General features: G+C 35.0%; 1 protein-coding gene across 2 annotated transcripts in view; it reads right to left on the bottom strand.

Annotated features, from left to right (window-relative positions):
- Positions 1 to 325: 325 nt before the first annotated feature.
- The window catches only part of Znf638 (zinc finger protein 638), a 78,110-nt gene continuing 50,994 nt past the window's right edge, over positions 326 to 27,441 (bottom strand). Inside the window, exons 16-28 of one of the 2 annotated variants that reach the window (XM_042699800.1) lie at positions 27,018 to 27,149; positions 24,236 to 24,364; positions 22,930 to 22,971; positions 22,052 to 22,186; positions 20,240 to 20,365; positions 14,250 to 14,287; positions 8,957 to 10,157; positions 8,216 to 8,281; positions 6,459 to 7,401; positions 4,705 to 4,809; positions 3,492 to 3,584; positions 2,705 to 2,823; positions 326 to 642 (exon numbers count right to left, since the gene is read on the bottom strand). In XM_042699800.1, coding sequence (XP_042555734.1) covers positions 577 to 642; positions 2,705 to 2,823; positions 3,492 to 3,584; positions 4,705 to 4,809; positions 6,459 to 7,401; positions 8,216 to 8,281; positions 8,957 to 10,157; positions 14,250 to 14,287; positions 20,240 to 20,365; positions 22,052 to 22,186; positions 22,930 to 22,971; positions 24,236 to 24,364; positions 27,018 to 27,149 — 3,195 coding nt within the window. In that variant the 3' untranslated portion in view covers positions 326 to 576. The remainder of the gene's footprint in view (positions 643 to 2,704; positions 2,824 to 3,491; positions 3,585 to 4,704; positions 4,810 to 6,458; positions 7,402 to 8,215; positions 8,282 to 8,956; positions 10,158 to 14,249; positions 14,288 to 20,239; positions 20,366 to 22,051; positions 22,187 to 22,929; positions 22,972 to 24,235; positions 24,365 to 27,017; positions 27,150 to 27,441) is intronic. The other variant, XM_042699801.1, reaches the window with a different exon arrangement.

Raw genomic sequence — 27,441 nt, 5'->3', positions numbered from 1 at the left:
TGCTACTTTGAATAGACCCTAGTAAAAATACAGGGTTGACAGAAGCAGAAAACAAAAACCATCACAATCCCAAAATCCCATCTTCCAAACACACTTGAAAGTCAAGCAATGTTTTATTAAAACTTACCTGGACCAACTAAACATAATCTGATTTTACCCAGAAAAACTGAGTATTTTAAGAAACCTCTGATCTTTAGAAATGAATGACTGAAATGTCATGACTTTGAGTAATAAATACATGAAGAATTCTCAAATTGTCTAAATTCCAAGGGTTGTAGCAATCAGAGGCAATGAAGTCATTAATATATCAACCACAAAAACGAAGTATTTTAAATATACCGTAGAAACATTTATTTTAACACTTCTACAAAGATATTTTTCCATACCTGATGATTTGATATAAAAATCAAACCCATCATACTTTTACCCATCAGTCTTTCTACATCAAGGTCAATCAGAAATTTGTACAACATGACTACTTGTTCTGAAACAAAGATTACAAAGTAAGTGATAACAAAAATACACAAATTAACTGGACCCTATAGGAATTACTAATGAATTCTTTCTTTCCTTCAGTCACCTAGAACTTCTTTCTTCAGCCTCATTCTGTTCCTTTTCCTTTCTTTGCTTGGCCATGAACTTCTGTTAAAAGCAATAAGCAACATGAAAAACTTATTAGATGTTGTTTTACTATATATATGCAAACTCAATACGTTATATTTATAATTTAAAAGAGCCTGATCCCAAAACACAAAATATTAGAAATACAGTGCCTTTTATTAACATTCCTTCCTTTCATTCATCAGCTTTCCGATACTTTATGATACATCAAAAATTTTGGTTAGTGTATCACGTCATATTCTATCAACTTATCACTGAATCCACCTTAAGGATTCAATAGGAAACCAGATAGATATTTTATAACCATGGAGCTTATACTTAGTGAGAAAAGAGAAAAATAAACAAGGTAATTTTGGATAGGCAGTAGCAAACACTTCTAAAATTATAATCACTACCACCAAAGAATTGAGCTACAGTATAGCTCAGAAATAGAGTCCTTTCCTATTATGTATGGGGTCCTGAGTAAACTTTGTAGCATGTAGCACCACAAAAAATACAACTTAAATATAGGCTCTAAAGTTGGGTTGACCTCTTTGAGGTTGTAACATAAGAGTTAGGCCCTTCTTTTTCCTTCTTGGTTGGTCGTGGGGCTTGAACTCTGGGCCTGGCACTGTCCCTCAGCTCTTCAGCCTAATGCCACAGCACTACCTTCAGTTTTCTGGTGGTTAGCTGGAGATAAGAATCTCATAGACAGGCTGGGAAGGTGGCTCAGTGGTAGAGCGCTTGCCTTGCATGCATGAGGCCCTGGGTTCCATTCCTCAGCACCACAGTAAGCAAAAAGAAAAAAGCCGGAAGTGGTGCTGTGGCTCAAGTGGTAGAGCGCTAGCCTTGAGCTGAAGAGTTGAGGGACAGCGCCCAGACCCAGACTTTAGGCCCCATGACCGGACTAAAAAAAAAAAAAATCTCATAGACTTTGCTGCCAGGGCTGGCTTTTAATGGTGATCCTCAGATCTCAGCCTCCTGAGTAGCTAGGATTACAGGTGTGAGCCATTGATGCTTGGCCATTTTTTAACTGTATTTTTTTGTGTGTCATTTATTTCTTTTTTTTTGAACCCAGGACATTGCATTTGCTAGGCAAGTGCTTTGTCATTGAGCTATATCCCGACTGCTAGGTTCTTTTTACAGCCACTTCTGAGAAGTTAATATCTGAGTTGAGAAGAAAAAGATGAAGAATTGGTCGTACAAATAGGGTTGTGGGAAGGAGGTGGCAAAGGCACATATAGAGATGGAAAAGCAGGATGGAGACTCTAGAACAAAGAACTGGAAAAGCTGACGTTAAAAAGAAATGAAGTTTAGAGAAGCAAAACTGAATCATATCAGTTTAAAGATAATTCCAAATGCCACATAAAGCTGCTGGAAGACTGTACATGGAAAAACAAGACATGATCAACCAGGTTAAAGACACAGAAAGCATAGCAAAATGTGGATGGGATTAGGCCTAGTACAAATTAAAACTGGGTTCAGATACTAATGAACCATGTGATCTTGAGTTTAGAAACCTAACCTTAAGTCTGTGTCATCAACTTTAAAACTGGAATGGTAACACATAACTGTTAAAGTGGATTTGGGGATAAATAAGCTTTTAGTGCATAATAGTTCAATAAAGGTTAAGTGTCTGTATCCTTCAAATTCAATACAGAGGATAAATAAAGCAATCCTTAGATATTCAAGAATTAGAACCATTGTTTCAACCACAACCACTCATAATTCTCTAGAGCAAAACATTCTAAACCTATAAACAAAGATTTTCTGATTAAGTCAGTTTAGGGAAATAAATAAGCAGAGTTTTTTTAATATGCTAACAAACAGATGACTTCGTAACAGGTCAGCAAGATAAGCAGTTTAACACATATTATTAGTCTAATGGAGTGAAATATGAAACTACTGATCTATAATGAGCTACTCTGGCATAAGTTACTGTTAAAGGAAAGGTGTAAAGGCTAGAAATTATTAGCAAGTAAAGGACAAAATAAGACCTTAGATTTACAAAAGGAAAAATAGGCACTTTTGGCTGATAAATAATTCAGCTACAAAATAATAGCACCTGAATAATTTTCTGATTAAAAAACATTTTAAAAATTACCTCTGTATTTTGCTTATGACGTATACTCTTACAGTGATTTGTCATTGCTTTTTCACCTGAGTAGAAGAGGGAGCAAATTGGACAAAAGAATCCAGCCTTAGGTACAAGAAAATCTAAGTCTAGGAGACAAGACGAGAAAGAAAAGAGAAAGGAAAACAACAGTTTAGCAAAGATTATATAAACCAATTTTCAAAACAGGACAAACTTGTTAAGTAAATACAACACATGCTGGGATCACAATACTAACATGTCATAAAACAACTTAAAATTCTAATAATATTTCAAAGTCTCCAAGAAAAGAAAAAAATGCCACTGCACTGCTATACTGCAAGCTGAATAGATTTTCCACGGAGAATCTTCAAATAATGAAGAACTGTCTTGATTATCCTTCAAACTAGCAAATCACTGGATAAAAGTCTGACAATATTCTTATTTTAGACTTATGAACATTCAGACTATGATGTATAAATGAATAAGGTTCCCCTCTGTTCATGTTAAATGGCATAAAAAGTTTGTTATCTAAGCTTTTAGCATGTTCAGGGGTTTCTGATTAAGCAAGTTTAACTCAATTCTCACCCGAACACCAATGAAAGTAATAAAAACAAAAAAAGGAGATTTATCCTACATTTTGAACACAATAAAAATAACTTTGCCAGATTGCAAAAAAAAACAAGCTATCTGTAAAATGGCAAGCAAGGTTACTCAATTATTTATTTACATAAACAACGTACTATTGTGCTAATTTTTTATTTCACAAAGATAAGAAAAAACATCTTTTTTACTTTACCTTCAGGGACATCAGGTGCCACTGATTTGTCATCTTCAATCTTCCTGCGTTTTTGATCTGGTTCTGAATCCTTTAATTCAGATTCTTTATTAACTAGTCATTAAATTTTTTTTCAGGGAAAAAAAATTATTTGAAAATTAATTTACAAATTTTATACAGTTATATTGGATAATCCTTATCTTCAAAAATTAATTTAAGACTAAAAGACTTAGGATTATAGGGCTAAACAAAATTTTATATATGTATATAGTTTCAGAAAGAATTTAAAGGTAACAAGTCAAGTTTCTATAGTTACCAGCAGTTAACATGTATATGAAAGCCACTAGGTTGATTAGGGGAAAAGGACACAGCAAAACGTAATTCTGATATTCTGTTCTGACAATCTTCCAACCCAAAAAACACAGCTTAAATGGGATAGCTTAAGATAAAAGTCACAATGAAATTACAAATATTAAAGTCCAGGAAAGTAAACTGTAGCCAGGTCAATTTGAGAAACCAAGGTGCAAAAATACACAGTTCCAGATGTATTTCTTGGCATTAAGGGGGATTCTAAGGTTAAGAGGTTTTCCTAGTAAGAAAACTAGAACTGGGTTATATGTGCAAGGAACTGGAAAACGTAAAATTCAAGTCAGCAGATCAAGGAGTATTCTTTGTTAGGAAACCAAAAAGGGAGTCCTCAGACTGAGAGCCTAACCTCTGCTGGATTCAAAGAGCTTCTTAGAATTGATTCAAACAATCATAGTTGATTGCTTTTCCTTAGACAAGATGGGTGTTACTAAGAGAATGGTGAAAAATTACTCCCTTACAGGGCAGTGCTGTTTAAAACACACTGGGCAGTTCATTTTTTTTCCCTCACCTCTCAGAATCAATAAACTTGAGAATAAAAACTGTGCACTTTTCTTTTACCTATTTTTAACGTTTTACTACCAATAATATCAGATGGATGCTATGACACAAATTTGTGACATAATGTCACAAATAATTAAGCTAGCTAATAAATATTTTAGATGTGATACAGCAACAGGACCAGAATATCTTTATGTCTTAGCACCCACGTCCAATATCTCAATTATGAAAATAAAAATTTTATCTGGATTTAATAAGTACAAGCCTTTTTTCTCACACTTGCTCAATTTTCCTATTGTAACCTTTGAAACCTTTACCACCATTCCATAATATTTAATTCTCTTCCCACCCCAAGAATCCTCTTTACCTTCACTAATCTGGATGACCTCTTCAGCCTTTGCTGGTTCTGCCACAGCAACTTTTTGTGAGGGCTGTGCCTTTCCAATTCTAACTCTCTTCATTGTTGTTTTAGCTTTAAAGAGAAAGTCTAATTTATTGATCTGGCATTTAAAATAAAGCATATTAAATTAACTAAATAACAATATCCAAATTTGGGAAGAAGATTCTGTGTGTATGTTTTAGAGACAGTCTCCCCCATGTAGCCAAGGGTGGCCTTGAACTCACAATCCTCCTGTTTCTACCTTCCAGTCTTGGGATTATAGGTGTGTATCACTGTCAGGTAGGTAAACCTATTTCTAAAAAGAATTCTATTAAAAATATTCAATTAAGTCAAAACTTTCTATGTATCTTTCTTATTTATTGTACACTGATCATTTTGTCCTTTTTTAAAATTTGTCCCAGAAGGTTAATAATTTATTTATACTAATATTTCATTCTTAGTTGGCTCAAATTTTTCAGAGTGCTTACTCTATTATTCTATTCTATGAAAATATTACTTTAAATAAAAATAGCACCTATTGGGGCTGGGAAGGTGGCTCAGTGGTAGAGCGCTTGCCTTGCATGTCTGAGGCCCTGGGTTCGATTCCTCAGCACCACATAAGCAAAAAAAAGAAAAAAGCCGGAAGTGGCACTGTGGTTCAAGTGGTAGAGCGCTAGCCTTGAGCTGAAGAGCTGAGGGACAGTGCTCAGGCCCAGAGTTCAGGCCCATGACCGGATCCCCCAAAAATAGCACCTACTGTAATTCCTAAGTTTAAGCAAAAATTGGGATGTAGCAGGGTATGACCATACTCTCTCTAAAAAGCTGTTTTCTCCACAATACAAATATACAATTTTTTTTTTTTTGCTGGTCCTGGGACTAGAACTCAGGGCCGAGGAGGCTCTGTCCCTAAATCTCCCTATTCAAGGCTAGAGCTCTACCACTTGAGCCATAGAGCTAGTTCCAGCCTTTTCTGAATAGTTCATTGGAGCTAAGAGTATGAAAAGCTTTCCTGCTCAGGATGGCTTTGAACCACAATCCTCTGATCTCAGCCTCCTAAGTGGCTAGGATTATAGGTAGGAGCCACTAGTACTCGGCAAATATATCATTTTTATTTCAATTCTAATTCTGTTAGTCTTCTTGGCTTTGTCATCTTTTCTTGAGGAATAACTTGGAACAACTTTTACCTGGTAACTAAGAGAAACTTGTGAAACTATTACACACATTTTGGTGCAAAACACTGGCTATACCTGTCCATTTATTGGCTTAAGAATTTTGTGTGTGTGTGTGTGTGTGTGTGAGAGGGAGAGAGAGAGAGAGAGGGAGAGGGAGGGAGAGGGAGAGGGAGAGGGAGAAGGAGGGAGAGGGAGAGGGAGAAGGAGGGGGAGGGGGGGAGAGAGAGAGAGAGAGAGAGAGAGAGAGAGAGAGAGAGAGAGAGAGAGAGAGAGAGAGCAAGCATCCTGGGGCTTGAACTCAGGACCTGGTGCTGTCCCTGACCTTTTTTGCTAAAGGCTAGTGCTCTATCACTTGAGCCACAGCTCCTTTTCTGGCTTTTGGGTCTCACACCATGATTCTCAGAGCTCAGCCTCTGAGTAACTAGAATTACAGGTGTAAGCCAGGCACCTAGAAAGTTTAAGAAATTTTGACGAGTGAAATTACTGCTAATGCTTCAATATATATTTTCAAATTAACTTTAAATGTAATACTCTCATAAAATAGGAAAACTACCATTTTCAATTTTCTACCTGCTAAGTGTCTTTCATTCATAGTTTTCGGATCTTCTTCTATCACATTCTCATTTACTGGACCCATTTGGGACAAGGCTTCAAGTTTTGTCTTCTTTGTGCTGGCAACTCTCTTCTTTCTTTCTCCTTTTTTATCTGTAGAACAGTCATTTTTGCTCTGTGCTAACTCAACTTTTGAATCATGGTCTCCTTCTTCTTCTTCTCCAATTTCATCTACAGTAACAAAATTGAGCTCTTCTTTAAGGTTGTTAAAATCGGCTAATGAGTCTTCATCCTCTTCAGTTACTTCATCCAAAGTCACTAAATGCAAATCACTGCCATCATCCTGTATTTCATCTACAGTAACTAAAGCACAAGGATCTTCAGGCATCTGAGAAGAAATGAACCCAATGGAATCCCTTACAGCACTTCTTTCATCTCCTTTAGTATTTGAAGTACCAAAAGTTATGTCTGCTGATTCATTTAAAGGTAGCTCTTCTACTTCTCCAATTTCATCCACAGTTACCAAGTGTTCCTGTTTAAGAAGATCTCGCTCTTCAGCCACTGACAGAACAGTAACATCTTTAGATTCATTGTGGGAAACACAATCATCTTGATCAACTAATTCATCTAATGTAAGAAGTGAATTTGAATGTTTTACCATTTCTTCCATGTTTAGTTCTTCATCAGTTACTTCATCTACAGTGACTAGTGCTTGTGCAGCTGCATCTTCCTCTTCCCCAATCTCATCCAATGTTACAAAAGATAAGCCTCCCTCAACATTGGGAGAAATAGAAGGTTTTCCTTTTTTCTTTTTTAAGTTAAGTTCAGAGGAAGGAGTAGTTTTGAGAGTTTCTTTCCTTTGTCCTTTTAAAGGATTTTGCTTGGCTTGAGAAGGATTCGCTTCTTCTATAACTTCATCTACAGTAACATATTCGTCCAAATTAAATGAAAATAGTATTTCCTGTTGGAATTAAAAATCAACAGTGTTGTGAACAACTACCGACCATTGGATAGGTTCTAAATAGTCAAAATAAATGTGCATGTGGATCATTTTTCTGTGAACTACACTGCAAAGTAGTTTCCTAAGGACTAAAATTATGTTTGAAAGTTCTACAAATTAGTTATGCTTCAATGTAAATACCACAGGTATTCACAATCAAATTCTATTTCTATATTAACAAGATTATAATCATTTCCCAAATATTTTGAACTGTATTGGTACAAAAATATAAAGCAAGCCCTGGTCAAAACAATATAAATTTACTGTTTCATGTTAAATATCTAACAAATATTCCAGAGTTTCACTGGACTTCTAGAAAGTAAATTGCTACCTAGATTGTATAATTAATCATTGATTGATAATACATATTTTAACTTATACAATAAGATATAGCTTAAAATTTGAGAAAGTTATCTGAAGAAATTATTACTAAGTCTTATTATAAGCTAATATAACTGTTTAAAAACAACTATCCATAATATGAAAAAAGGTACCTACATTAAAGAAAATAAAATCTGTGCAAGGTTCCTAGTTAGTATGCTATCAATACTCAATTACTAGTAAATATTATAATAAAGTTTAAGCCTACTTAAAGATAAAATAAATGAATCAGTGGTGCAATTAGTGCTAGTGTCAATATGAAACACTCCATTTCTATCCCTTTGTATCATTCACTCTCTAAACATATGCATTAACTATGATGTGACACATGGGTATACAAGAGAAATGAGCTCTGCTATGAGAGGATGGAAATGATGGGTTGATTATTTTTTACCTCTTTAAATTTGGAACTTCTACCAGTAGTGCTTTTAGAATTCTTAGTGTTTTGCCCAGCGAAGGCCTAAAATATTAAGTAAGAAATACAGAAAAACAGAATTTACAATCATGCTATCAATATTCAGAGAAAGAGAATATTGACAGAGCATATATAAAACTATTATTGTACAAATATACAAAATGAAGCCAATAATCATTTAAGAGTACAAGTAATCTAAAAGTTGCAGTTAAGTTACAGTTTACAGATCTTTCTTTCCCTATACCCACAATGCTTTACTTGGGACATCAGTGAACTAACTAATAATTAATAAAGGAAGGTTCAACTTAAAAGTGCTAAAGGTTTTAACCACAATTTTATTTCCAACCAAATTTTACCTTTGATCTACAGTTACATTTCCGATCAAGTAGTGTTTCCAAATCAATTAATTTGCCTATTTTTTATTTTTTTTTGGTCGGTCGTGGGGCTTGAACTCTGGGCTTGGGCGCTGTCCCTGTGCTCTTCAGCTCAAGAAGAGCACGCTCTACCTCTTGAGCCACAACGCCACTTCCAAAACTAATTAATATAAACTCTGAGCATGATACTCCCAATGTCTAATGGTTTAAGTCAATAGACTGTTTAAGAAACAGTTATGAAAGTTTAAGAAGGAGATATGGAAGTTGGTATATACCTATTCCACAGCTATGGCAACAGAGCTAAGCATGACAGAACCACTTTAAAGGCATCCTCTTTTCTCCTCACCTTATTATTGCTGTCATCTCCTTTCATGACAGAAGGTCTACCCTCTGTTTCCTGAAACTGCATTATTATGTCCTTGAAATCCAGTTTAGAATCCTTGCTTTGCAGTGCTGAGATCCTTCCACCACCTCCTATGGTAACATCACTCTGAGTAGGTTTAAATTTACTGCTGTTTTCTACCAAGCATGATCTGGCACTTTTAAATAGACCAAATTCCTTTGGTGAAAGTTTCTTTTCAGCATTTATTTGACCTCTGAACACAGATTTTATTAAACTTTTCTGATTTTCAGTTGTTGTAGTTTTTGCCCTAGAGCAGATCATAGTTGCAGCCTTGATGGTTGATTTAGTGCTAGATACATTTGATACAGTCAGCATACTAGTTTTACCAGTTTCATCAGGCTTATTGGTCTGACCCACTCCTTTATTTGGGCATGCTTTGATCAGAGCATTTTCTTCAGGCTTTTCTTTCGTTGCTGCCATAATTTTTTCCAATTTTTCTGCAACCATCCTAGCTTCATTCTTTCCAGCTTTCTCTGAGCCTATCTGCATATCCACTCTGGTTTCCTTGTCTTTAAATTCATTCGCCTCCTTTTCATCCACGTTACTTTTTTCAGAAGTACCCTTTTTACTCACTACCTTCTCTTCCTCAGTACAAATTCCTGGCATTGAAATTGTAGATTTTACTACGTCTGAAACCATTTCAGGTTTGTTCACTTCAGCTGTATCTTCTACCACAGCCTGTGTAATTCCAAAAAACCCCCCTTCTGCTGCAGATGAAGATTCCTCAAGAATTCTCTGGATGTTTTTATCTTCTATAGATTTGTTTTCAGATACTGACAATTCTGTTTCAGGATTTGTAATGTCTGCTTCTTGCTTCTCAAAGTCATTGTTACATACTTGCTGATTTAAAGCAGACTCTTCTATATTTTCAGTGAATAATTCAATACTGGCTGGAGTGGATGCTACAAGAGGAATTTCTATGTTGAGCTCTCCTTGAGTTTCAATTTCCAATTTTTCAAGAGCAAAGTCAAAGTCACACAGTGCCTTTTCAGGTTCTTCCTTAACCACTTCTTCCTGTTGTCCCAAAGTTTCCGTTTGAATACTGGAAGAAGTTTCTTCTTCAACCTCATTAAGTTTAACAGAGGGACTAGCAGATACTGTTTGCACATCACTCTGGCCAACCGGACTATTTTTCAAGTCAAGGCTAAAAGTATTTAAAAACAAACAAACCATAATGAGAATTCAATCTTTATAAATAACTCTACTAATGCTAATGGTAAAGACCTCCTAATGTATAAGTAATAAGCACTGGGAAATAGATTTCCCAATCAGCACTAAATTGCTTAAGATATTCTGATGTAAATATGTCAACAATGTAAAAATTTAAAAGACCTTCCATTTCACTGAAGATTTCTCAATTCATCCAAACAATAGCTATTGAAAAATTTCAAATATTTACTATTCTACAATAAAACCATGCATTGAAATTTAAAATATTGTATGTGAACTTTATATAAAAAGAATATAAAAAGAAACTAGTAAGGAGAAAATGCCACATTCAACCACATCACTTTCCTTTTTATGATAGAAGACAGATTTATTTTTAGTTTCTTAAGAACTGTATTTATTAATGATGCTTTAATCGACAGTTTTCTTTAAAACTATCAAAATGACTACTGGAGATTTTTTTTGGGGGTCCAGCTATGGGGCCTGAACTCTGGGCCTGGGCACTGTCCTTCAGCTCTTCAGCTCAAGGCTAGCGCTCTATCACTTGAGCCACAGCGCCACTTCCAGCTTTTTTCTTTTTGCTTATGTAGTGCTGAGGAATGGAACCCAGGGCCCCATGCATGCAAGGCAAGCACTCTACCACTGAGCCACCTTCCCAGCCCTAGAGATTTTTTTTTTTTTTTGTCGGTCATGGGGCTAAACTCTGGGCCTCCCTCAGCTCTTCAGCTCAAAGCGAGTGCTCTACCACTTGAGCTACAGCGCCACTTCCTAGCCCTGGAGATTTTAAAGTTAGAAGTGAAACTAATAGAATTACCTTACTACAAACACAATTGCTTTGATATTAATGTTCCACGGATAAGGGGTTATCATAGAAAATAATAGCTTCTGAAGACAATGTTCAGTAGATTATCAATGTAAGTTTAATAAGTACATTCACACAAAGTTAGAAGCAGGTTGGAGGAAGATAACTGAAGTGACTGTACCGTATCAATATCTCAAAGTAAAAAATATTGACATTTCCCTCACTGTTTCAAGGAAAGAGAGAATGGGCTATCTCTTTAACATGCTTCCCAAAGGATGTCTATGTATCTTTTGGTTAACACTACAAGATGATATATACCTCTGTACAGAGATGTTAATTATATTTCAGAAACTTTGGTAAATGTGGTACTATATCAGTCTAGTTATTTGAGCCAATAAACTGGTTCTCCCCCAAGGCTAATGAAGTGAAGGCTTCTATTTCTCTACCACATTGGAGAAACACCTACTATATAAAAATTGTGATGGCAGTAAGTTCATGGAGTTTAAGCTGAATAGTAAGAGAATCTAAGTAATAATATGCATTCTACTTACTATGTGAGCTATACTTTGTATGCTGAAAATGCTTTAATTTGAAATAATTTACATCTTTTATATGGAAAATACCAAAAGCTGATTTTTGCCTGTAAAGTACTGTGATTTGAACTCAGAACCTCAGGCTTACATGCTAAATTGGTGAGATACTCTAGAACCATGTTTTATCCTTATGTTTCACTGGTTATTTTAAGGATAGGTCTCATTTCCACTCAGGGTTCAGTGTTCAATCTTAATCTAGCTACTTTTTGGGCTTTCCAGTATTGCTGGGAAAACAGATGTGTGCTGGATACTGCTTCCAGCTTCCTCCACAAAAATGGCAGTCTCATAAATATTTCTGCCCAGGATACCTGGTACTTTTTAATTAAAATTATATTGTGATCCTTCTAATCTCAACTTTCCATGTACCCTGTGGATGACAGGTATGTGTCATTGCAGTCAACTATGTATTGAGAAGAGATTTCTCTAATTTTTATGCCTGTTGTGACCTCAAATTGCAATCTCCAATCTCATGAGTAGCTAGGATTACAAGTGGCACAGGGCTCCCGAAGGTTTTGTAAGTGTTCCAAATTCTTGAAACTACAATAAAATTTGTGGCCAAGAAGAACTATGACCAAGAAACAATTGTGCAGTAACATTTTCAGTAGTTAAATGGCTATTTTTCAAATTACAGCTTTTATTTTTAAATTCCAAGACTCATTTCCAATAGAAAAGCATATTCCTACCTTCTTATCAAATTGTATATTAACCCTAAAAGAACATCTATGATGTTGGGGGAAAAATTATGGAAATCTTTTTGATCTGGCTCAAGGATATATCAAGAGTCTTCCTGGTACTATATTGAAAGTTTGTAAATTAAAATGTTATTATTCAGTGGAATTGTGGCTCAAAGTGCTAAAGCACAAGTCTTGAGCAAAAGAGCTCAGGGACAGTGCTCAAGCCCTGTTGGTACTGTACTCCTTGCTACTCAGGAGGCTGAGATCTCATAGAAACAGTACTTTTTAATTATAAGGGGGGGAAGGAGAGATACAATGTAGGTTATTGTTAAATTATGAATGCAAGATTTTCTCTAAATAGAAATCTCTGCACATAGTTTACATTAATTATAAATGAAGGGTCATACTCATAACGAATAAATATTGGTATTTTCTTGGTATCATTTTACTCCAAAAGAAATGTCACTTTTTGTGAAGTTATAGAGATCAGAAAAGACTGGTAGCAAAATGAGAACTTAAACGTCATCAATTCTAGAATTTTTAAATTACCCAAATTTGTTGAATAAATCTGATTTTTACAAGAAAAATAAATTTAAACAATGAAAGGAAATTATGACCAAGTGCTATTGCTACAAACTTTTCTTACAGACTTTAAAAAAAGACTCTGCCAAATAAAATACAGAAAATGGGAGAACCTATGTACTTTCTGGCCAGATACTATTGCCAAACTGTAGGTCTCTAAAGTAGCATTGCTCTAAGCATCCTGTGGATTTTCATAGAAAACAGTTAGTGGTATTATTTCCTATGTATATATCATTAGTTTGATAATGTACAATTTTAAAAAATGTGCTAAGGGGCTAAGAAGGTGGCTCAGTGGTAGAGTGCTCGCCTTGCATGCATGAGGCGCTGGGTTTGAATCCTCAGCACCACATAAGCAGAAAAAGCCAGAAATGGCACTGTGGTTCAAGTGATAGAGCACTAGCCTTGAGCTGAAGAGCTCAGGGACAGTGCTCAGGCCCACAGTTTAAGCCCCACAACCGGCAAAAAAAAAAAAGTGCTAACACAACACATCTACTGCTTACAAGTAACAAATATTTTAATGTACTCATAATCATCTTTGTCATCTAGAATACTCTGATTTTGTGAAAAAAAAAAAAAATCCATTATGAAGAAGAAAAACCTGTAAGGCATTCTGGTTTACTGGCATCTTGAAGCTGGTGCGTCAAATAAATACTTTTTATCTCTAAGCATATTCAAACTGGTATTTCAAACTTACATGATATTACAATGTAGACTAACAAGCAGCAGAGATCAATTAGTGAAAGCAATATTCTAAACCAATGATTCATAATGAAAAGCAGTAAAAGGTGGTTATTGGTGAAGACAAGTAGTAACTATCAGAATGAGTAAGTGTTAAATAGAAGATGTACTGTATGGGCAGGGCAAACAAGTTTGTGAAAAGTTTGAGCAGCCTGACAGTTTCATCCTCTAATACAAAGTAGTATATAAAAATTACTTTTGGACAAATATTCTTTCTTCACACAGCTGTTCTAAACCTATAACAAAATATACACTGAAAACTATTTGTGCTTTAGCTTAATAAAAATTTTAAATTTACTTTTGCTTTTAAACCTTTGGAATAGGAAAATCTAACAAAAATTTATACTATTGATTATGAATTTCAATTATTTAAGGGGCTTTGCAAAAGATTTTATACCTAATAAATTCACCTTTCATTCAAACTGTTTATTCATGTACTTTTACTGAATGATCATAAATACTTAAATAGTATATATAAAAAAAGCAAACAGTAGCAAATAAAATCTCTAGGAAAACAAGAACCCTTCTTGTCCACACCCCTCCAAAAAGACAATAAACTCATAGTAGACAAAATGAATACAAGTTAAGAATATTTTGTTACAATGAAAACAATTACTGTAAAATGTGGAAATAAAATTCAGTAACTACTGAATATTGTTAGCAAACTTAAGAAAACATACCGTTCTTTTCCTAGTTCTGGGTCTTTCTCAAAATGAGCCTGCAATACAATTAACATTTTTATTAGAGGTTATTTTTCTCTATTTTCAATATTTAACCCCTCAATTCTATGGTTTTCAATGAAAATATAATTTAAAAAAAGAAGCAAAAGAAAAAAAGACCACCATCTTTAAAAAATATGAAAGAAGCTAGTTTTCAATGTCCATGTAATTACCAGGTTCTAGAAAATTTTCCTCATTACAGACTGCTAACAGTGTGTTATATAAATAATGATAAAACAATTAAGAGTTTACTTATATTGATATAAGTAAGAAATGTTTTATACTTCAAAAGTCTGGAAATAGCATCATTTGCTTATAAAAACTAACAAACCTGAAAAGAAATACCAATATGTTCTTTGTGGAATTATGTTTAAAAGATTTCTATTTATAAGATAAGATTTTTTTAAATGTCTTATTCAGCAGGGTATGGTTTTAAGTCTAAAGAGTCCTAGCTACCTGGGAAATTTAGGTAAGCAGATCCCCTGAGCACATAAGTTTGTGACCACCTGGGCAATTCTCAAGACTTCATTTCAAACAACAAAAAACCCTTTAACTCAAACATATATTACTATTAGAAAAGTAATCTAGAACAGTAATCCCTTTGAAATATTAAATATTTATGCAGAAAACTAAAAGTGGATCTCTGTTTGTCATCATGCACTAATAGCAATTCAATGTGGATCAAAGACCTCAATGTCAGTCCCAAAACTTTGAAACTACTGCTAGAGAGCATAGGAGAAATATTAGAACTGTAGGCACAGGCAGAAACTTCTTGAATAGAGTCCCAGGTTAGGAGAGAGACCTGAGAGTGGGACTACATCAAAATAAGAAGTTTCTGCACAGCTAAGAATATAGTTACTAAACTGGAAAGATAGCCAAGACACTGGAAAAAGATCTTTGCTAGCAATATATCAGACAAAGAACTAATACCCAATATATACAAGGAGCTCAAGAAACTAATCCCTCCCAAACCTAATAAACCAATCATTAAATGAGCAAGGGAGCTAAGGAGAGACTTCTTAGAAGAGGTAAGAAAGGCAAAGAAACACATGAGGAAATGCTTAGGCATAAGAAAATGTGAATCAAAACAACTCAGATTCCATCTCATTCCAGTAAGATGGGCCAAAAGTGTGAATTTAAACAACATTAACATTGGCAGGGGATGTGGGAAAAAAGGAACCCTACTGCACTGTTGGTGGGAATATAAACTAGTATAACCACTCTGGACGGCAGTCTGGAGGTTCCTCAAAAAACTAACCATCTACCTTCCTTCCTATAACCCAGTCATACCACTCCTGGGGATCTACCCCAAACATCATGAGCCAGGATATAAGGACACCTGCACATCCATGTTTGTTGTTGCACAACCGAGATATGGAAACAGCCCAGATGTCCCTCAATAGATGAGTGGATCCAAAAAATGTGGTACCTTATACACAGTGGAATTTTACATAGCTGTTAGAAAGAATAATCTCATTTGCAAGGAAATGGATGGAACAAGAACAAATCACGTTAGGTGAAGTAAGCTAAGCTCAGAGAGACAAATGGTCCATGTTTTCTCTGATATGCAGAAGTTACATCTAAAATGCACTGGGATATGACAAATTGTACAGGAATTCTACTTACACACACACAGTGAGACCAAGAGGATACTCAAGAGAGAAACACAAAGGTGCACTGCCTAAGTGCCTCTTGATATGTATATAAAATAATTTACATACTGAAACAAACTCTAAGATATAACAAAAGGCTTTTTTTTTTTGCAGGGAGGGGGAGGGGGAGGGGTCCGGTTCTGGGGCCTGAACTCTAGGCCTGGGCACTGTCCCTCAGCTCTTCAGCTCAAGGCTAACACTCTACCACTTGAGCCACAGCACCACTTCCGGCTTTTTTCTTTTGCTTATGTAGCTGAGGAATCGAACCCAGGGCCTCTTGCATGCAAGGCAAGTGCTCTACCACTCAGCCACCTTCCCAGCCCTTAAATTTAAATTTTTGATGATTCTGTCTTCCCTACCTTATGTATGGCATATTCATGTGCATATCTTTGGGAAGGTGGGTGGGGAGGGCACAGAACTTGAGGGAAAAGGGGTGAAAAGTACAGTAATGGAGCTCACTGGACACTGATGAAAGTGAAGTATACAACTCGTGGGTGGAGACAGGGAGAGAATGAGGGAACAGAAGACACAGTAGGAAAGGAAAAGTACTCATTACCTAACTCATATAATTGTAATCCATCTGTATATCACTCTTATAATAACAATAAAGTAAATTAAGTAAAATAAATATTAAATAGCAAACACTAAAGAGGTCTTTTTTTGTGGAATCATGTGTCCTCTGGATTAAAACTTTGTTTCCAGAAAGATTCAAATTAAAAGCAGAATAATGCTCCTAGAAAGGATTCTAGTTCTGCTGGGTGTCCACAGCTCACTCTGTAATGCTAGCTACTCCAGAGTCTGAGATTTGAGGATCATGGTTTAGAGCCAGCCCAGAAAGGAAAGTCCATGAGACTCTTATAGCCAACTAACCACCAGAAAACCAGAAGTAGCTCTTGAGCTTGTCTTGAGCTAAAGAGCTGAGGGATAGCACCCAGGTCCAGAGTTCAAGCCCTACAGACACAGACACACACAGACACACAAAACAACAAACAAACAAAAAAAAACACCACAGAGTAAAGGCTTCCTTTACTAGAGTATCTGATGGGAAATCTAGTCTCAATCTTAATGGTATACTAGAAGTTAAAGAAGTTAAGTGTCCCATTGACGACAGTATGTGTAAACAGTAATGGGCTTTCACTAAATGAGAGATCTGTTAAGAGAACAGGTGTCTGATAGAAGATCTATAATATATACCTATATTGGCTAATTTGCTTCCCAAGTTACTAAGGAAAAACAAAACCAAGAACCATGCACAGGAATGAAAAAGCATATAAAAATCCATAAGCGTACAAGATTGGCTGAAGATAGTTCAGACAACCTAATTCGATGCTAGAGTATTCTCAGAAAATTTTAATGAAATATAGCACATACAAAATCAGTATAGGAGTGAATTTCTACAAAACTATAGGACATTATAAATTGAAAAAATAAATAATAAGACAATGTTCCTTAGATCAAGCTTCCCTATGACCCTGCATTTCCACTCCTGGGCATTTATCCAATAAAACACAAACACCACCACAATAAAGCTACCAGCACAAACATGTTTATTGTAGCACTGTTTACATAGCCAAGATATGGAAACAAACCAGTTGCCCCTCTGTGAACAAATGGATCAAGAAATTGTGGTATATAGACACAATGGAATATTATTCATCCATCAGAAAGAATGATATTGTACCATTCATAAGGAAATGGAAAAACTTGGAAAAAATTGTGTTAAGTGAAGTAAGCCAGATCCAAAGAAGCCAGATCCAAAGAAACATAGGTGGGTTTCCCTTATTTGTGGTAACTAGAATGTGTCTATAAATCTACAAGTAAACACACTGGATGGTATTTTAAATGAATATATTAGGACACAATAACTTATATAGGCCTCCAGGCATTCACACAGTCCAAAGGAGGATATTCTTAGGAGATGATCACAAAGGTGCAATAGCTATAAGCATCTGGTTATATAAAATAGCATTTATCAAAAGGAATTCCAGAAAATGGAAACAAGAGGAATTTTTCTTTGTTGTTTTTTGTTTTCTTTCCCTTTTGTCTTTTTTGTTCATTTTTAATCTGTCTTTGGGAAGGTAAAGGGGGCACAGAAACGATGGGACAAGAGGTGAACAAATGCAGCAATGGTACCAGACACTATGTTGACTGATGTTAACTGTAACCCCTCTGTACCTCACCTTTTTAAATTTTAAAATTTAAAAATTGATCTAATTTAAAAAAGGAAGAAAGAAACCAAGGACCTTTACATGAAGAGAAGAAGGAGGGAGAATGCAGTCATAAAATTCAAAGTATGTCCTACAAAAGTAGGAAAACTGGGCTGGGACGGTGGCTTAGTGGGACAGGGCTTGCCTAGCATGCATGAAGCCTTGAGTTCAAGTCCTCTGTACCACACAAGCAGAAAGAATCGGAAGTGGCACTGTGGCTCAAGTGGTAGAGTACTATCTTGGGCAAAAGAAGCTCAGGGACAGTGCCCAGGCCCTGAGTTCAAGCCCCAGGATTGGAAAAACAAACAAACAAAAAACCACAAAATAATAACAAAAAAAATTAATTAGGAAAACTGAGGAGATAGGTTGAGCTGGGAGATAGGCTTGCTGAATGGTAACCCCTTTGTACAACTAGATATAATATAAATATTAAAAAATACCACTGAGCACTCTAATATGTCCTAAGCCAAGATAAAATATTGTTCACATGACCATACATACTGATTATCCTTAGAAATTTTTTAATTATCACATAGATCCCTAAGTCCTTTTCCTTTTCTACTAAAATCCTCTTTTCAGTGATGTATCTGTAGAACTTGATTTCTTATTACCTTCAAGTCCATCAAATAACTCTTCTGCAGAGGGGCTATAGTTAACCACTCTAAAAATACACACATACACACACACACCTCACCCATCATACTTGTTCTTTCCTGAACTTGATTTGTTTTCAAAGAAGTTTTAACCATTTGACATTTTATATGCGGTATGTACTTACTTACAAGTATTTTATCTTTTAGAGGGTTGAATGTTTGTTCACCAACCAAGATTTTATGAAAATTAAACTAAATACAAGGCCCTATTATTTACTGCCTGCTATTGGTATAAAATAGAACAATAAGAACAACACATGAGCCAGGCACTGGTGGCTAACACCTGTAATCCTAGCTACTCAGAAGGCTGAGATCTGAGGATCACAGTTCAAAGCCAGCCTGGGCAGGAAAGTCCATGAGACTCTTATTTCCAATAAACCACCAGAAAACCAGAAGTGGTGCTGTGGCTCAAGTGGTAGAGCGCTAGCCTTGAGCTGAAGAGCTGAGGGACAGCACTCAAACCCAGAATTCAAGCAAAAAAAGAAAAAAAAATACATGAATCGAAATTTAATTCTAAGGTAGATTATTCAGAACTTTCCTAAATTACTGCCATATACTATTATGTAAACTAAGAACTGTAAAAAAAATGATTATAATTAAACTACAAACCAACTTTTTTTCCCCAGGAAGTAGCAACAATAGACTCAAAGCAACCTTGATATCACAGAAACAGTCAATAAGTAATACAATGGCAATGTCACATTTTTCAGTTATCTCAATTTATTCTAGAAAAATTTATATTGCTCTGTAAATGATGAAAATTGCAACAGTGATTACACAAATGCTTTTTTTTGGAGGGGGGAGGGCAGTGTTGGTCGTGGGGCCTGAACTCTGGGCCTGGGCACTGTCCCTCAGCTCTTCAGCTCAAGGCTAGCACTCTACTACTTGAGCCACAGCACCACTTCCAGCTTTTTCTGCTTATGTGGTGCTGAGGAATCAAACCCAGGGCCTCATGCATACAAGGCAAGCACTCTACCACTGAGCCACCTTCCCAATCCCACACAACATGCTTTTAAAAAAAAAAAAAAATCTAAAATCAATTAGCTTGATATTATCTGAAAATAAGTCTCCAAATTAAATCCAGAATATGTCTTTTCAGTTTTAGAAAGACATTTATACTTTTTTTTTATTTTCCAAAAAACCAAAACCTGACCTAAAAAGAAAACCCTGGCCAGGCCTCAGTGGCTCATACCTGTAATCCTAGCTATTTAAGAAGCTAAGATCTGAGGATGGCAGTTTGAAGCCACCCAGGGCAGAAAAGTCCCCATGAGTCTTAAACCTTTAATTAACCACTCAAAAACCAGAAGTAGAGCTGTGGCTCAAAGTGGCATAGCACTAACCTTGAGCAAAAGAGCTCAGGGACAGTGCCCAGGCCCCATGTTCAAGCCTTATGACCAAAAAAAAAAAAAAAGAAATAAATAAAAAAAAGAAAATCTTACTTCTGATGAGTCAACCTTTGGAGACAATGTACAGGTCAATACACGATCACCTATGCTTTGTGGATTTTGTTTCAGAAAGCTATACATTGACTGAGCAGATTCAGGGCTTTCCAACTGAAGAATGGCCTAGAGAGAATAAAAGTCTGATTAGATACTGAAAACTTTAAAGAAGAATTGGTATATGAGCCAGCAATATATAGCTTTCAATTTTGAATTTTCAATTCTTTAAAAACTGAAGGGATTCAAACATCTATTTGTACATTCATATTCAAAGAAGCATGATTTCCAATAGCCAAGAACTACAAGTGACCCAACTGTCTATCAACAGATAAATCAATTTTAAAAATAAGGTATATTCTATACAATATTCTTTAGCCTTAAAATGGAAAATCTAATTCCACATTTTTCAGTATCTATAGTATTCACCTTCACAGAAACAGAAGTAGAATATTAGTTGATGGTTTGGGAGAGAGTTAGTAGGGAGGTTAATTTTGGATAGGCAAGAAGCCTAAGCTTGAGGAGATAGAAAAGTTCTGGAAATGGATGATGGCACTAATTACCATTAAATTATATTACAACATAGTTAAAACGGTAAATTTCAGTTTTATGAATTGTAAAATTTGTGTATTTCACAATAAAAATTTGTTGCTTAAGTTAAAAAAATTGAATATTTTTTCTTTCAGATTTCAGACACATAGGATTACAAAGGTATAATTAATCCTTATTTGAAAGAGAACAAGAATTTAAATCCTAAGAGCATTCATTGTACAGGCAAGGCAAAACAAAAAGACAGGCTTAAAAAAAAAGACTGAAGAAAGGTTCAAAATTCCTACATGTCATCTATATCCTACATTCCATACTGGATGATCCCATTTCTATAGTAACAAATACAATCGATGTATCATAAGTATATTAAATACTATTCCTTTGTAACATAAATTAACTTTGGTAGCAGCTTTTTTTTTTTTTTTGGGTCTGTTCGTGGGGCCTGAACTCTGGGCCTGGGTGCTGTCCCTCAGCTCTTTAGCTCAAGGCTAGCACTCTACCACTTGAGCCACAGTGCCACTTCTGGCTTTTTTTTTTCTTATGTGGAGCTGAGGAATCAAACCCAGGGACTCATGCATGCAAGGCAAGCGTTCTACCACTGAGCCACCTTCCCAGTCCTAACATAAATTAACTTTGATATGAAATCCTTACTTTGTAAGTAATACATGGTTAATCAAATTCTAATTTTAAGTTGGGTCTAATGGTACATGATTTTAATATACTACTCAGTAGGTAGAGACAGAAGGATAAATTTTGAGGCCGGCCAAAGCTACAGTGACACTCTCTCCAATAAACAAAAACAAAAATATAATTTTAATGATCATATAGCTGAAATATATATTAAACCATGCTTAGTTTTTAATTTTGAAGACAGAGGCTAAACCATGAAATATTTTGTTTATACTTATCATACAAATAGAACTGTGTGTTTTATATATAGAAGGAACTTCAAAACAACTCTGCTAATAAGATCACAAAATTAGTTAAGTCACAGACAAATGCACTTATGTCTAAATTTCCCAGAAACATAATGCTCTTGGCACTACGTTTTCTCATGTGTGAATCTTACTTATTCTAAATAGAGATATCTCTTCTTTCTTATGAGAATTCAGGAGAAAATATTTTGGTTTATCATAACTCTGTTAAGTGGTTGAATCATGTTTATTGGTGCTTCAATTCACAAGTTAAATAACACAGACCACAATTCAGAATTCAGTACTATATTCTCGACATAACATCAAGGATTTCAAGAAAAGAACTTGTTACCTTGTTTTTATTATTCATGAATACATGGTGGTTCACTTTTCCAAACTGGAGCCCAACACAAAGTACACAATGAAGTCCATCTTCTGGCAAATTATCAAGATGTACAAACCGGCTCCATATTTTATCAACATCTACCTGTATTTTTTTTTGAGAGCACAGAAAAAAGTTGTAGCATTTAACTGTAAAATACAGATTAATAGCAATTTAATATTGATGAAGCCAGATCATGTCTTCTTTTAAGAGTGAGAAAATGATACTGTGGATGGAAATAGCTTTTTTCTTTTTCTTTTTCATCCCTCTCTATTGCTGAGGATCAAACTCAGGGTTCTTACTCGATAAACACTCTATCACTGAGCTACATTCCAGTCCAACAGTGAAATCTCAATTTTAAATATGAATAATCAATATATATATCACTAAGCCGGGCATTGGTGGCTCATACCTGTAATCCTAGGTACTCAGGAGGCTGAGATCTGAGGATCATGGTTCAAAGCCAGCCCAGGCATTAGACTCTTATTTCCAATAAAACACTCAGAAAACCACAAGTGGAGCTGTGGCTCAAGTGGTAGAGTGCTAGAAGCTGAAGAACTAAGGGACAGAGCCCAGTCCCAGAGTTCACGTTTACCCAAACCATCCCCCAGATGGATAATGACCTACTTGGCTACTGATGGTTCAGCCCAGCATATGGGAATTTCTTTTTTTTACATCAGGGACTACCAAAAAAACCCTTTATTTCTATTTTTTTTTAACCAAGAAGATCCATCTCATATCTCTACCACCTCAATGTTAAAATTACTGTTTTTAATTCCTAAAAGGTGAACAATTAATCAGTATTCCAATTAAACAAGTTAGCAACAGTATTTAAATGTAAAACTTACCTCTGGGTCACTTTCTTTAATCAAATTTATAAACAGAGCTTCCTAAAATGCCAAAACAAATAAAAGTTAAAGACAGAAGTGATTTCTTATTTATATACTTAGTTAAGATTTGTAATATAATAACATACACAAACATATACCACCTAGTATTTCATAAAATGAGGCATCAAAAGTTTGACCTTTTTGAAAACTTTCTTTCTGAATGTTACTGAAGTTTCACCCTATCTATACAATTTAATTCTTCCTACTCCCTTGGTAAAATGTCTAAGGCAGTGAGTGCCATTTAGAAAGGATGTTCAAAATAATATTTAAGCATTAAGAGACAATTCAGAAAAAAGATAACTTAAACAATAAAATTCAATTAAAGAGAGAAAATAGGGAATGAAGAATAACAACTCAGGAAAATAAAAAATAGCATAATGATTTGCTGCTGCTTAATTATACCCAAAGTGGCATGATAAAAAGAATGTCAAAGTTGCCATAGGATACCTAATAGAAGTCTGTGTATAGAGGTAGACACGACCATTATTGTGTGAGACTATGGCTCTTCAACTCTCTTTGATACATGTGTAAAACAATACCACCTAGTACATCAAGTTAACAGTGATTCTGAAAAGCTTTTCCAAATTATCTATATTTCCTCCTTCCCTCTAGAGACTCTATATTTCATTATATCTCATATAATTAACATTAAAGTATTTCTTTATTAAAGTATTAAAGGATTTTTTTCAGATGAAGCTGAATCTGATCAGACTCAATTTTATGTCTGTCTCATGGCTTTGTAGAGAAAGGACATGAAGGTGACAAAACTGAAGGTGGGGAAATGTGCTGTGGCTCAAGTAGTAGAGTGCAAGCCTTGAGCTGAAGAACTGAGGGACAGCACCCAGGCCAGAGTTCAAGCCCCATGACCGACCAAAAAAAACTGAAGGTGGAAGAGTTCAACTATTCTCTAGTGAAAACTTGAGATGATAGCAATAGTAGAGGGAACATCTTTAAACAGTTAAAATAGATGACATCTAATGAGGAAAAAAAATGTGAGAAATGAGAGAAACAAAAACTTCAGAATCCCTGTTTGGATGACTGAATTTTCAAATACTTTTCAACTATTTTCCAATCCAACAAACCTAAGACATAGAATTTCCTCAATATGAACGTAACTCACAAATAGGAGACAGTGATTTACTACAGAGAGAGGAAAAGCTAGATAACAACACGTAACCAAAAGAAAAAAACTAAGTAGCATAATGAATTTGATTATACATTTTGAAAGATCTAATAAAAATGAAGCTCAAAATCTATGATTTACCTCATCTTTTATATTCATGCTTTCAGGAGCCATACTTATCGAGAGTTGATTTCCATCCATGGACATTGGGAAGCAAGTATAAAATTTTACCATAGAATCTGCAGATTTTCTATTTATTTCTATATATGCCTTTAAAAATAGAAAGTAAAAGAACCTTATTTTCTTGAAAATACTTAATATTTCAAAGTAAAATGACTTAAAACAACTTGGCAGCAAAAAAATTTTCTTACTGCATCCTTAGCTCTCTATCAGTACCCAGAATATAAGACATTTTATGAGTATTTCTTCAATAAATAAATGTAATGATTGTTAAAATGAAAATGTGAGAAAAAAACTAAAGAAATGTGGCTGTAGGGCTGGGAAGGTGGCCCAGTGGTAGAGCGCTTGCTTTGCATGCATGAGGCCCTGGGTTCGATTCCCCAGCATCACATATAGCAAAAAGAAAAAAAGCCGGAAGTGGCGCTGTGGCCCAAGTGGTAGAGCGCTAGCCTTGAGCTGAAGAGCTGAGGACAGTGCCCAGGCCCAAAGTTCAGGCCCCATGACCGGACCCCCCCCCCCAAAAAAAGAAAATTAATATTAATAGATGTGGATTTTTAAATAAAAGACTTAGAGAAGATTAAAAAAAAAAAGAAATGTGGCTGTATATATTTTCTTATTAGATAATAGGTTAAACGTTCTTCTACACATTTGATAGAAATCATCAGTACCTGTGTATGTAACTGTAGGTCTATTAAATTATCCCTAATTTATTTGCCAATTTTTATTGAATTTTTAATATGCCCTAACATAATGTAGACATAAACTCCTTTTTCCATTTTACAGAAAAACTTTTCAAGATCTGATCTGAACTTTTCAAGATCCTTTAAGTGAAACTATAAAAGTTCTCTACATAGTAAATAAAAAATGCAGGCAAAAGTTGCTAGAATTTATGCTAACAGCGTATCTTAAATCCATGATTTTATTCAGTCAAAAAAACATCAATTTTTGCTAGTTTGGCTGTCACATTTTAAACTATAAAAGTTACAGCCACTGTGTGTAGTAAGTACTAATTTATAATGAAAAGGGAATTAAGTCTGTTTCTGAAAGAGGAAATAGTATAAATATACTAAATATATACATATATAATCCACAGATTCAGGTATCTATTGAGGTCTTGGAATCTAACTCTTATGGACAGGGGAACTGAATCTGATATTTCTCCAGGTCATATCTAAAAGTATTAATAGGTCTGTGCTTAAATTTTCTTTTTTCTTTTTTGATTGTGAAATACTGTATAGAAGGGTTACAATTACATGGGCAAGATAATGAATACATTTCTTATCAAGCATTGTAGCCTCCTCCTGTTTCCCCTTCCCATTCCATCCTCCCCCCACCCCCCTTAAACTTTATTTAACCTATGTATTTATAAATGTTTTGGTATCTGATGTAACAATTTTACCTAAAATTCTCCCTAGTTCAATATAGTCACAATAAAAACAAATCTAATATTAAAAACTGCTTTCATATTATCATCTGCCTATAAACATCAGAAATAACCCCCTTTTTAAAAATCAGCTTTATTGAAATATAACAGTAAACTGTTTAACAATTTATACTTCATGGTCTTTAGTATACTTATACAGTTACACAATCAGTCAATTAATAAGAGAACTACTTTAAATCAGTTGTACTCACTTGATGTTTTCTCAAGCATACTGGCTCTGATAATCATCGAATATATATCTAACTCTAGTTTCACAGATTTAATAATGCCAAATACTTTCTATAACAAAAACACTACTTTCAGTGTTTGGCTCAATGTTGTAGAAATGTCTGCCTAGAAAACAGGAAGACTTAAGTTCAAAATTGTCTTCCAACCACTTCAATGACATCTTTCTTTTTTTTTTTTTTTGGTTGGTCGTAGGGCTCAAACTCTGGGCCTTGGGCACTGTCCCTCAACTCTTCAGCTAAAGGCTAGCACTCTACCACTTAAGCCACAGTGCCACTTCTGGTTTTATGGTGGTTTATTGGAGATAAGAGTCTCATGGACTTTCCTGCCTGGGCAGGCTTTGAACTGTGATCCTCAGATCTCAGCCTTCTGAGTAGCTAGGATTGCAGGCTCGTGAGCCACCGGTCCCAGCTAAGGACATAATTTTTAATTATCTTCCACAAGTTGCTTAATATTAACAAAAAGATTTTGTTGTGCTGTTTTACAATTACAAATGGAATATATACGGAAGAAAAAGCTAGGTTGTTGTAAGCACTGCTGAGAGTGGAATTGAGTATCACTGGTGAAAAAACAAAAATACTAGTAAAATCATGATCTAGAAAATCATAAAATGAAAATATTTATTAAATATATTAGAAGCCAGGCACCAGTGGCTCACACCTGTAAATCATCTACTGAGGAGGCTGAGATCTGTGGATCACAGTTCCAAGCCAGCCCAGGCAGCAAAGTTTATGAGACCCTTATCCCTAATTAAGCTGTAAGTGGTGCCATGGCTCAGGTGGTAGACTGTTGAACAGCACTCAGGACATAAATTCAATTCCATAACCGACCAAAAAATAAAAAATTACTAATTTTTTAAAAAACATATGAGATAAGCATTTTATAGTCAAAATTTTGAGCAAAGCTGTTTAAAACTATGCTTGAGTAGTACAATACTAAAATAAAGGACATTTGTGCCATGCATTAAGAAAACATCTCATGGTAAAACAATGTTAGGGTAATTTAAGTCAATATTTTCATAGATTTTTTTCAAAGTGTGCTTGCAGACAATATGAATAGCAAATCAACTCTTACCTTTTTATGAGATGATAAAATCAAAATATCCTTTATACCACCAAATGGTTTTGCTAAGTTGTAAATTTCTTCTACAGAATATCCTTTATTAGGCAAATCAGAAATAAGTACTACACACATTTCCTCTGTTTCCTTCAAAACAAAATAAGAAATTACATTTATATAAGTTATACTTCATACTGTCATGTTAAATTATTACTCAATTTGCATTTACTACTGAAGAAAGCCTAATGTAGTCAGAAGGCTGACCTGAACCTCAAATCAAATGTTTCCTCCATTTTCAAATTTCCATTTATCAAACACAAAGTAATTACAGTCATACCAGCTGTTTAGTTCAGGTCTGTAGGTCTCCTCCTTTTATATGAAAACACAAGTCTACTTTTCTCTGACAATGATTCTTCTTCTTTTCATGTACTACTGCCAT

Source organism: Dipodomys spectabilis, unplaced genomic scaffold, assembly GCF_019054845.1.
Source record: "Dipodomys spectabilis isolate Male_0828 unplaced genomic scaffold, ASM1905484v1 ptg000262l, whole genome shotgun sequence".
NCBI lineage: Eukaryota > Metazoa > Chordata > Mammalia > Rodentia > Heteromyidae > Dipodomys > Dipodomys spectabilis.
This window is presented reverse-complemented; position numbering and strand designations above follow the sequence as displayed.